A 12,515-nucleotide genomic window follows, 5' to 3' on the forward strand; every position below is an offset into this window, starting at 1 on the left:
AGTGAGATCTGGTGATCGGGGAGGCCATTTCATGAAATAGCTGTCTCCTGTAGCATGACCAATCGATCGCTGCAGCAGCTCCCTGTTCTGGTACCCATGAACTTCACGATGAAAATGGGGTGGAGCCCCACCCAGCTGAAAGATGAATGGAGAGTCCAATTGCATTTGAGGCATCAGCCATGTCTCTCGTACCCACTTCAATTCACTCTACTCACACTGGCACGTCCTCTTCTCTTTGCCAGGCACAAGCAAATCGTCTTAACGCATTTGTTGTGCCAGTGGTAAATGGCCTTCTTTGTTGGTGGCTTATTATCGTACTTGGTTCTAAACATCTGTAGAACAGCTGAAGCACACTTCTTTTTGTCGAACACCAACATACAGAAAGCTCGCTCCACACATGAACTAGTCATGTTTGCGACTAGCGCTGACTATAGGCATATTAACAAACTAAACTGTGGCAGTATACATGAAACAAAAAAAAAAAACTTTCAGGGTTTCTCTTCAAAATTATATATGTATGATATCTGTACAATGTTTGGTTCTTGTGCAATAAATAATTGAAAGTGTTCCTGGACTTTATGCACACCCTGTATTTTGGATGTTGCACTGTCGAGCTGCTTTAAAAAATAAATAAATAAATAAATTATCCCTGATCGAGAGGCACCATCATGAAAATCACTTGTTTAGCTTCAGTGAAACAAGACTGTGCAGAAATGCCTTCAACGGATGTTCTCTCTTACATGCCATATGTGATCGTTTTGTTTTGTATCATATCATACCTTTAAATTTTTCTTTTATTTGGACTCCAAATGTACAACTATCTAAATGTAAGTTATTGAGGCGAAGAAAGATACTTACAAGCCCCATAATTTGTGAAATTTGTTGAACTATTTCTTTCTGAGAAAGTCAATTTATTGCTTCAAGCAGCCAAATAAGGTTTCGAAAGAAAAAAAAAAATCTTTTATCACTGTATGTATAAAATCTTTGTACTATTGAATGACAAGGTACACGAATTATCCTTCACATTGGTAACTGTTACTTACAGGTACACTGACTTTAGTGAAAATTATAAGTACCACAGCCTGTGTGTTACAGTCACATATTTAAAGCAAAAACAAACACATCTTCTTCGTAAAATAGGGAACCTTAAGCGTGATGATAGTTTAATCACTGCCTAAAATAGTCATTGTGAGTTGCAAATTGTTAAGAAGAGAAAAAAATACTGAATCAAGCAAAATTTAGATGTGCTTACCAAAGCAGCAGTATAACAAATGTTAACTGTCTACATATGCACCAAAAGAAAGGTACTAGTCAAATTCAATAAATCTGCACCTCATGGAACATGTCTGATTTGTCACTTGAAGTTTCAAAGTTTAAATGAAATAAATATTACTCTTCATAAAGAAATTATATGTGCCTTATAAGCAGAAAAAGAGTTGGCACAAATCACAACCTCTAACAACAAAGAATTCATACTGATTTGCAAGTTACACGGTGTTCCTGAATTCAGTCACACACACCCATTTATGTAAGTACGTATATTATCTTCCTTGAACTTCTTACTTGTTAGGATATGTACATAAGCCACGACCTGAAATACAAATACCAATAAATTAGTTCATGAAACAGACTACATTTTATTGAACAGTAAAGAATTTACAAAGTTCAGATAGGTGAGAGAAGCAGTGTGAAAACAAATACAGAACTAGAAATAAAATCTCATCAGACAGGAAAGCAGAAATATAGATTATGAAAATTTGTTTAAGATCATTGAGCTATACCAGATTAAATTTAGCAACAAATCAGCATCTCGAAACAAGAAAATTAAATAGGAATGGACCGTTGTTTAACAAAGGTATTTACACAGGGTACAAAAGATGTTGCAGATAAAGTTTCAGATCACAAAACGCAACAATTCAATCACCACAAAGAACGCAACTGACGCTTGCGAGTAAAAGATATAAGAATGCCACATATCAAGTTGCTAGTCTCTCTTTGGGACCTCCACAGTTGGCGAACAGGCGAATACTCACCACATATGGAGGGTATCAGAGAAATATAAAGAAATATAATACCCTGGCAGAACCGAAACTAGCTGCTGCTGCCATGTAGGGTAATATTGGCTTAATAAAGTTTAAATTAATAAATGATTAATCTAATCTAATATAAAGGCAGGAAACCTTAATAATTCAAATGATCCTCCAAAATTAGAGGTTATGCAGTTGGACTGCTCCTAACTCTTGTAAAAAAATGATAAACCCATCTAATATACCTCAGAAATAATGAAATTCTTGGTGAAAAACTGGTAGAAAATGATACTTAAATGTCGGAAAGTTAACAGTATTTCCACTAAATGAATGTGCTACCTGCAGAACGTGACACACACACACACACACACACACACACACACACACACACACACACACCAAATGCCAGCCGCCCCCATGGGGTTGTGCGTCTGATGTGCTCCAGCATTTCACATTATTTTTGTGAGATGTACTGAAACTACAGTGTTCATATATGGCACTTCGTGAAAAACAGCATGCAAAAATCAGTGCAATTTGCACATCTATTTATTTAAAGTATGTAAGTGAATTCGTGGCACTTGTGTGAGTAAACTCACGTGTTATCACATTATTTCCAAAAACTTAAGATACACAAACTTGACATAAAACAAACGTGATTTTCATGCTTAATTTACCTAAACTTGTGCGGAGTCATGATACACTGTGTAGTATTAATCATCAATTTTAAACATAAACTGCACTTTTCACGAACGTGTTATATTGTTTAACGTTGTATCATCAGCTACAAGGTTAACTGAGCTTTTCAGAAACTTGGCCACAGTATCCTCATTCACAATTAAGGTTGCAAAATTTCATTGCACAGTTACACGGAAAAGATATTTAGGTGATATTTTTGAGGCTTGCAAAAGTTTTCATAATTTGCGAGTGTTTTGCATAACCTATTTCATACTACATCAGTGTTTGTGGTTTACAGTTAATATAAATAAGTACCCAGTAGCTTATCATGTCACATTAGTTCTCTCGTTTACAGGAGTGTATATTGTCTGCATTTATCTTAAATTAACGAATTTATTGTAACTTAATGCTACAGTCAAATTTTCTTAATGATCATAATCTGAAAAATGCTTCAGAGAAACAGCACAATTTGTATACTGCTGTCATAAAAAAGTATCTCATTTTTGGTTGTATAAGTTCCAAAAGTCTACTGGTAATATTTATGGCATATCAAACTCAAATTAAGAGAGACTCAGCAAGCTTAGAAGAAAGTTATTTGTTAACTACTGTATAAAATCCTGCACCAGCCATTCGTCATTCGCTCACTGTTCTGTGAAATACTGCACCATGCATAATGCAGACCCACTGTCTTTGCCATCCGCAGGCAGGGGAGGAGTTGGCAGCTATTCGCAAGCAGTTGGAAATCACTCTAACTTCTGTCTAGTGATTAGAAGCTGCTGTCAATGGGTGTGTTGGGAGGGCTACCAAGAGTTGTGTACCAGGAGTGAGAAAGGCACTCCTGTCAACAATGTATGTATGTCTGTCTGAAATACAAGCCCCATCACTATTTGTCCATCTGACTGTGAATGATATGTTAATGGTTGGTCTAGGCATCCTTTGCAAGGGAGACCGGTCAGGGAGAACTCCTTCAAATTCTGAAGGTGGCAGGGGTAAAATACAGGGAGCAAAAGGCTATTTACAATTTGTACAGAAACCAAATGGCAGTTATAAGAGTTGAGGGGCATGAAAGGGAAGCAGTGGTTGTGAAGAGAGTGAGACAGGGTTGTAGCCTCTCCCCGATGTTATTCAATCTGTACATTGAGGAGCAAGCAATAAAGGAAACAGAAGAAAAAATCAAGAGTAGGAATTAAAATCCATGGAGAAGAAATAAAAACTTTGAGGTTTGCCGATGACATTGTAATTCTGTCAGAGACAGCAAAGGATTTGGAAGAGCAGTTGAACGGAATGGACAGTGTGTTGAAAGGAGGATATAAGATGAACATCAACAAAAGCAAAACGAGGATAATGGAATGTAGTCTAATTAAGTCGGGTGATGCTGAGGGAATTAGATTAGGAAATGAGACACTTAAAGTAGTAAAGGAGTTTTGCTATTTGGGGAGCAAAATAACTGATGATGGTCGAAGTAGAGAGGATATAAAATGTAGACTGGCAATGGCAAGGAAAGCGTTTCTGAAGAGAAATTTGTTAACATCGAGTATAGATTTAAGTGTCAGAAAGTCATTTTAGAAAGTATTTGTATGGAGTGTAGCCATGTATGGAAGTGAAACATGGACGATAAATAGTTTGGACAAGAAGAGAATAGAAGCTTTCGAAATGTGGTGCTACAGAAGAATGCTGAAGATTAGATGGGTAGATCACATTACTAATGAGGAAGTATTGAATAGGATTGGGGAGAAGAGAAGTTTGTGGCAAAAGTTGACCAGAAGAAGGGATCGGATGGTAGGACATGATCTGAGGCATCAAGGGATCACCGATTAAGTAATGGAAGGCAGCGTGGAGGGTAAAAATGGTAGAGGGAGACCAAGAGATCAATACACTAAGCACATTCAGAAGGATGTAGGTTGCAGTAGGTACTGGGAGATGAAGCAGCTTGCAGAGGATAGAGTAGCACAGAGAGCTGCATCAAACCAGTCTCAGGACGGAAGACCACAACAACAACAACAACAGCATAATACTAAAGAATTACAATCTGTAATAGATTATACTATCATTACACAAATAAATATGGTTACAGAAAAGGATTTAACATCTTACAGAGAAGCCCAATGTGCAACAGAGCACTATCTAGTAAAAATGAAATGTTTCTGGCCATGGTAAACTATGAGTAACAACAACAACAACAACAACAACAACAACAACAACAACAACGACACTGTAAAATGGAGTGCACTGAGAAGAATCAAAAGAATCATTATGATAGTGATCACTTAAAATACGAAAGTATAAGGATGTTCTTCACTACTGGAATAGAGAGAATATTTGGTGAATCATTTGAACTAAACTCGGATCAAATTTATGAGTAATAAAAAGCAATATTTAAAAAATTTCATTTGAGATGCAGAATATGAAGAAAATACTTTTGAGAGAACAAAAGAAACGTAGTCAGTATTTAAAGGACTCCATCAGAGGAACATATCTACACCATTCTGTATATGCTGATGACCACATCACAAGGTGGGAATGATCCAAGTCAGAAATGTAATCAGTTAGTAATAGATTATTAATTTAAAAAATTGAAGTTTTAAGATTAATTGTTTTACATGATTAACACTCATCTAAATCCCTCAGCATCACCTTATGTAATTTAACTACATTCCATTATCCTCATTTTGCTTTTGTTAATGTTCATCTTACATACCCCCTTCAAGACACTGTCCATTCCATTCAACTGATCTTCCAGGTCCTTTGCTGTCTCTGACAGAATTACAATGTCAACAGCACACACCAAAGTTTTCATTTCTTCTCCATGGATTTTAATCCCTACTCCGAATTTTTCTTTTGTTTCCTTTTCAACCACTGCTTCCCTTTCATGCCCCTCGCATCTTATAACTGACATCTGGTTTCTGTACAAATTGTAAATAGCCCTTCGTTCCCTGTATTTGACCCCTGCCACCTTCAGAATTTGAAAGAGTATTCCAGTCAACATTTTCAAAAGCTTTCTCTGAGCCCACAAATGCTAGAAACGTAGGTTTGTCGTTCCTTAATCTATATTCTAAGCTAAGTTGTAGGGTCAGTATTGCCTCACATGTGGCAACATTTCTACGGAATCCAAACTGATCTTCCCCGAGGTCGGCTTCTACCAGTTTTTCCATTTGTCTGTAAAGAATTTGTTTAAGTATTTTGCAGCCTTGACTTATTAAACCAATAGTTCAGTAATTTTCACACCTGTTAACACCTGCATTCTTTGGGATTCGAATTATTATATTCTTCTTGAAGTCTAAGGGTATTTTGCCTGTCTCATACATCTTGCTCACCAGATGGTAGAGTTGTTTTGTCAGGTCTGGCTCTCCCAAGGTCGTCAGTAGTTCCAATGGAATGTTGTCTACTCCGGAGGCCTTGTTTCGACTCAGGTCTTTCAGTGCTCTATCAAACTCTTCACACAGTATCATATCTCCCACTTCACCTTCATCTACATCTTCTTCCATTTCCATATTATTGCCCTCCAGTATATCACCCTTGTAGAGACCCCTCTGTAGACTCCTTTCACCCTTTCACCTTTCTGCTTTCAATTCTTAGTTAGAACTGGTTTTCCATCTGAGCTCTTGATATTCATACAAGTGGTTCTCTTTTCTCCAAAGGTCTCTCTAATTTTCCTGTAGACTGTATCTACCTTACCCCTGGTGATATACGTCTCTACATCCTTACATTTGTCCTGTAGCCACCACCGCTTAGGCATTTTGCAATTCTGTTTAATCTCATTTTTGAGACATTTGCATTCCTTTTTGCCTGCTTCATTTACAGCATTTTTATATTTTCTCCTTTCATCAATTAAATTCAATCTCTCTTCTGTTACCCAAGGATTTATATTAGTCCTCGTCTTTTTACCTACTTGATTCTCTGCTGCCTTTACAATTTCCTCTCTCAAAGCTACCCATTCTTCTCCTTCTCCTTCTTCTTCTTCTTCTTCTTCTGTATTTCTTTCCCCCATTCTTGTCAATCATTCCCCCTCTCTAAAATTCCCTACAACCACTGGTTCTTTCAGTTTATTCAGGTCCCAGGCTTAGGGTAATGGCTACCAAAAGCGAAAGGAATCCAGTGTGCACACTGTGCAGCCAACTGCAGGTAGTGGTTATGTCAGTACCAATAATATGTCCTTTTTGGATCAAATGAGATTTTCTCTGATGTCAACAAAGACTGCCATTCTTGCTTGCAAGATGAAGGCAAAGCTAACCATTTGTAACATTGTCAACAGTGCTGACTGCTGACCTTTGGTGTGGAGTCATGTGGAGGGTCTGAATCATGAGGCTCAGAAGATTCTGCCACAGTATAGACTGTAGATTCCTTGACTTGCACCATAGGGCAGTGAGTTTTCAAGTTCCGTTTAATAGATCAGAGATCCACTACACACAGGAAGCAGCTATTTTTTAGGTTAGAGGGTCTGAGGGGACACTACAGGTGGTATGTCTGTCTGAAAGGTCGCAAGGTATACAAAGGAAGAGGATAGACCCGGCAACAATCGGTATGGCACTTTTAAATTATTGTAGCTTTATTGGGAAAGAACCATAGCTCCAAGAGCTATCAGAAAGCACTGAAGCTCAATTCGTTACAGGTACAGAAAGCTGCTGAAGCCGGAGAATAAGTTCAGCAGCCTTTTTTTTTTTTTTCCAAAGGAATAACTGTGTTGAGAAAGAACAGAATAAATGCAGTTGGAGGCAGTGTGTTTACTACTGTCAGAAGTAGTTTACCTTGTAGTGAAACTGAAGTAGAGAGTTAATGTGAGTTAGTATGGATAGAGGTTATATTTGACAAATGAGATGAATAATTGGTTCCTTTCACCCCAGCCCCCTTCCGACTCGGATGATACAGTTGCTGAACAGTTCAAAGGAAACTCTAGTTTAATTTCAAATAGCTACCCCACTCATACAGTTCTAGTTGGTGGCGACTTCAATCTACCCTCAATATGTTGGTGAAAATACACATCTTAAGTGGCAGGGATAAAACACCAACCGAAATCATATTGAATGCTTTCTCAGAAAATTGTTTTGAAAAAGTAGCTCTGGAGCCAACTAAGTGTAAATGGTTGTGAAAAGATACTCAACCTCTTAGCCAACATCTTGAGCAAATAGGGAGCATCATGAAGAATATCAGGATTAGTGACCATGAAGCGGTTGTAACAAAACTAAATACCGTAACATCAAAATCCACCAAAATTAAAGCAAAATACACTGATAGAAAAAAATTGCAACATCAAGAAACAATTAATGCAGAGTAATGAAATTTCAGGACTACATTAATACATTTGCCTAGGAAACATACTTAGGTGATTAACATTGCAAGAAAGATGTGAAATCCTGATACATTTAATAACCACCATAACTGCCAGACCGTTGAGTGCAAGCATGTAACGTACATGCACCTGGTCAGTCATTACAGGGACACTTAATGCTGTTTGTGAAAGATGATGGAGCTGTCAGCTGGTGATGTTCCATATGTAATTGATTGGAGACGGATCGGGCGATTGAGCAGGCCAAGGCAACATATCGACACACTGTAGAGCACGTTGGGTTGCAACGCTAGTGGTACGTGGATAAGCATTATCCTGTTGTAAAAAAGCCCTTGGTATGGTGTTCATGAATGGCACAACAGATCAAATCACCAAACTGACACACAAATTTGCAGCCAAGGCGCATGGGATAACACTAGAGTGCTCCTGCTGTCAAGCAAAATTGCATCCCAGACCACAACTCCTGGTACCGTGTGTCTAGCATGCAGACAGACAGGTTGCAGGTCCTCAACTGATCGTCTCCTGACCAACATGCAACCATCACCAGCACTGAGGCAGAATCAGCTTTCATTAGAAGACACATCAGACCTCTACTCTGCCATCCAATGAGCTCGCTTGACATCACTGAAGTTGCAAATGGCGCTGGTTTGGAGCTGTCCTTGTCGCCCCGCCCCCTTTAGGGCACAAAAACAACTGGGGTCATACACACCCAAGTCAAAACTATAGAACAGGAAGACAGAGAGGAATAAAAAAAAAAATAAAAAAAAACTATATGTCAGTCCCAACTGACATAATAGAAGACAGTTAAAACAGGCAAGTGGAAAAAATGGCAAAATAAGATACCATACAGACGCGGTCGAACGGTTCGCGCATCCTTTGCTAAAAGGGCCGATAACACAGACAGAAAACCCAAAAAGGAATGTAAAACGTTAAAAAACAGACATTCCATCAGGAAGTGGCGGACAGTTAAAACTTGAATGCAGTGTGTGGAAAGTGGTGGCATAACGCCACTTAGCAAATGACAATGGCTAAAGAGGCAGTGCCCGATACGCAGCTGAGTTAAAATAACCCCCCCCCCCCCCCAACAGGAGGGCCGAGAGGTGGTCATCCAAGTCGCTGGGAGAGGCTTATGACCATTGGCAATGCCAAAGGGACACCACCACCTGACAGACGGCAACACAGAGATCATTGGAGGGAATATAGGTACTCGCAGGCTGAGATACGAGGCCTGCAGCTTTGGCAGCAGTGTCAGCAGCCTTGTTTCCTGGCAGACCGACATGACCATAAACCCACAGAAACATCACTGTGGCTCCAACAAGAGTAAACAGTTGACAGTTTTCCTGGACCTGCTGCACTAAGTGATGGGCAGTGTGAAGTACACAGACTTTGAAGGGCACCGAGTAAGCCTGAGCAGAGGACACAATTGAAAAGTGTGTTGCCGGATGTACTACATGGCCTGATACAAGGCGAAGAGCTTGGCTGTAAATACTGAGGACTGTGCCAGAAACCGATATCAAAGACATAGGTGCCAATGACGAAGCCACACCTGACCCCCCAGTCAGTCCGAGAGCCATCAGTTTGTACAAAGGTACTATCATGAAGTTCCATGCAAAGCTCGTGAAACTGAAGGATATAGAGTGAGGCTGGAGTAGTGTCCTCAGGAAGCGAATGAAGGCCAAGGTTAACATTGGCCGCTTCACAAAGCCAAGGCGGTGAATGGTTCACACACACCGTGAAAGGTGTAGATAGTGTGAAGTTAAGCCGCCGTAGCAAGCGCCGAAAGCGGTCTCCTGGAGGTAACGGAGAAGTAGGACGAGCCCCATACTGACGAACAAAGGAATCATCAAAGGAGGCATAGGATGGGTGGCCACACATGGCAGACAAACGGCATGCATATCTGCTGAGTCAAAACTCATGGCAGTAGGACAGGGGTAGTTCAGCAGCTTCAGCATACAGACTCTCAACCGAGCTGGTGTCAAAGGCGCCCATGGGCAAACGGATGCCACATTGGTGGATAGTGTTGAGACAGTGTAAGAGGAATGGGCATGCAGACGCATAAACAAAGCACCCACAGTAGAGTTTCGAACAGACAAGGGTCAATATGAACGGAGGAGGGTAGTTCGATCGGCACCCCAGGAAGTACCATTGATGACATGGAGGACATTGAGGAACCAATTACAGCAGGCTGCCATGTGAGATACATGGAAGAACCAAGATTGTTTCCTATTGAGCATGAGCCCCAGGAATTTCATAGTTTCAACGAACGGAAGGGCAACAGGCCCAAGATGTAAATATGGTGGAAGAAACCACTTGTGTCGCCTGAAATTCATGCAGACTGTTTTGTCAGTGGAAAAGCGAAAGCCATTGTCAATGCTCCAGGATTAAGGACAATCAAGAAACTGCTGAAGATGCCGCTCAGTGAGACAGGTCCATGGAGAACTGCAATAGATGACAAAATCGTTAACAAAAAGGGAGCTGGAGATGCCTGGTGGGAGACAGGCCATGATAGGATTAATGACAATAGCAAAGAGGACGACGTTGAGGACAGAACCCTGAGGCACACTGTTTTCCTGGATAAAGGTGTCCGACAAGGCAGAACCCACACACACCTTGAAAATTCGATCTTGTAAAAATGCTTGAAGGAAACAGGGCAGGCAGCCACAGAAGCCCCATGTGTAAAGAGTATGGAGGATACCGATTCTCCAGCAGGTGTCGCAGACCTTCTCCAAATCGAAAAACAATGCCACAGCCTGGGAATTCCACAGAAAATCATTCATGACACGGGTTGACAAAGTAACGACATGGCCAACTGCAGAATGCCATGCTCAAAATTCACACTGTGCATTCGTGAGTAAATTGCGACACTCTAGCCATCATATAAGCCAGGCATGAATCATACATCCCATCACCTTGCAAACACAACTGGTAAGAGATTGGGCGGTAGCTAGAAGGAAGGTTTTTGTCCTTACCGGGCTTAGGTATGGGCATGATGGTGGCTTCACGCCAGTGTCCGGGAAATGTGCCCTCTGCCCAGATGTGGTTGTACGTGTTGAGCAGAAAGCGTTTGCCTGCAAGAGAAACGTGCTGCAACATCTGAATGTGGATGGTATCTGGCCCTGGGGCAGAGGATCAGAACGAGCTGAGAGCATGATTGAGCTCCCTCATAGTAAAGGCAGCAAAATGCGGAGAGCATATGTCTGTGGACGAATTGCTTCACGGAATGCCTTAGTCCACCAAGGGACTGGGATACGACGCGGTAAAGAGAAAATGCGAAGGACAGAACATTCTGCAGCAGTAAGGATAATGTTGGTGAGATAGTCCACCTGGTCATCATAACTGGGGAAATCTTGTTCTTCGAAGGTTGCCCAGGAGGAGTACAGCTGCCAGTCAGTCTTAGTAAGCTGCCATTTTGGCGTGCACGCAGATGGGGTAGGAGTCAGCAAACGGAGAGCACACGAGAAACGGACGCTTGAGTAGGTGTCAGAAAGGACACTCAAGTAGGTGTCAGAAAGAACGGACCACTCTAGATGATGGGCAAGCTGGGCAGTGCAGAAGGACAGGTCCAAATGGGAATAGGTGTGTGGAGTCGGGCAGTGCAGAAGGACAGGTCCAAATGGGAATAGGTGTGTGAGGAGTCGGGCAGTGCAGAAGGACAGGTCCAAATGTGAATAGGTGTGTGAGGAGTCGGAAAGGAAAGTGGGTGCTCCGGTGTTTAAGGCAGAAGAGGTTAAGTTGGTTAAGAAGGGCAGACAAGTGGGCACCTCTCTGACAGGTCCTGGGAGAACTCCAAAGGGGATGATGTGCATTCAAGTCACAGAGTAGCAAAAATGGGGGAGGTAGCTGCCCAATAAGCTGAAGGCTGCCCTGGTGACATCGAATGACGGAGATACATAAATGGTACAGAGGGATAAAAGTCAGGTGGGGAAGGAAAGGGCGAACTGCAACAGCTTGAAGATGAGTAGGCAGGGAGACTGGTTGATTATGAATGTCATCCCATATCAGCAACATGACACCCCCGTGAGATGGAATGCTGACCTCAGGGGGAAGGTCAAAACGAATCAGTAAGTAATGTGGAAGCTCCAAGCGGTCGTGAGGGCGCAATTTCGTTTCCTCAAGGCAGAGTACAAGGGGATGTTGCAATGCTAAAAGAAGCCGTAAATCCTCTTTGTGGGACCAAAGGCCACAAATGTTCCACTGGAGGACAGTCATGACGAGGAAGGGTGTCAACTCTATGGCTGCGAGTGACAGTTGGTGCAGAAGTGCTACTACAGGGCACAGAAGCAGGAGGATCCTGCTCCATGTGGTCCGCAGAAGCATCGGCTTACTTGTCCAGTTGGTCCATGGAGTCCGATGCTGAAAAATTGTTAGTGGTGCACACCAGTGAGACAGAGGCCAGCTGGGCTAAGGTACCATGTGGCAACACCGTTGGACAGGACCTTAGAGTTGGCGAAGAAGAAGACCATTTGCCTTTGGACGACTTCTTTGAGCCTTTCCAGTTAGAGGAAGACTAAGATGATGTTTGGCTGGAG

General features: G+C 41.6%; 1 protein-coding gene across 3 annotated transcripts in view; it reads right to left on the bottom strand.

The window, feature by feature from the left end:
- Positions 1-497: 497 nt before the first annotated feature.
- LOC126259621 (protein maelstrom homolog) overlaps positions 498-12,515 on the bottom strand; it is a 100,760-nt gene continuing 88,742 nt past the window's right edge. For all 3 annotated transcript variants that reach the window (XM_049956536.1, XM_049956535.1, XM_049956538.1), the window contains exon 14: positions 498-1,591. In XM_049956536.1, the coding sequence (XP_049812493.1) occupies positions 1,560-1,591 (32 nt within the window). In that variant the 3' untranslated portion in view covers positions 498-1,559. The remainder of the gene's footprint in view (positions 1,592-12,515) is intronic.

This window comes from Schistocerca nitens, chromosome 5, assembly GCF_023898315.1.
Source record: "Schistocerca nitens isolate TAMUIC-IGC-003100 chromosome 5, iqSchNite1.1, whole genome shotgun sequence".
In the NCBI taxonomy this organism is placed as follows: Eukaryota; Metazoa; Arthropoda; class Insecta; order Orthoptera; family Acrididae; genus Schistocerca; species Schistocerca nitens.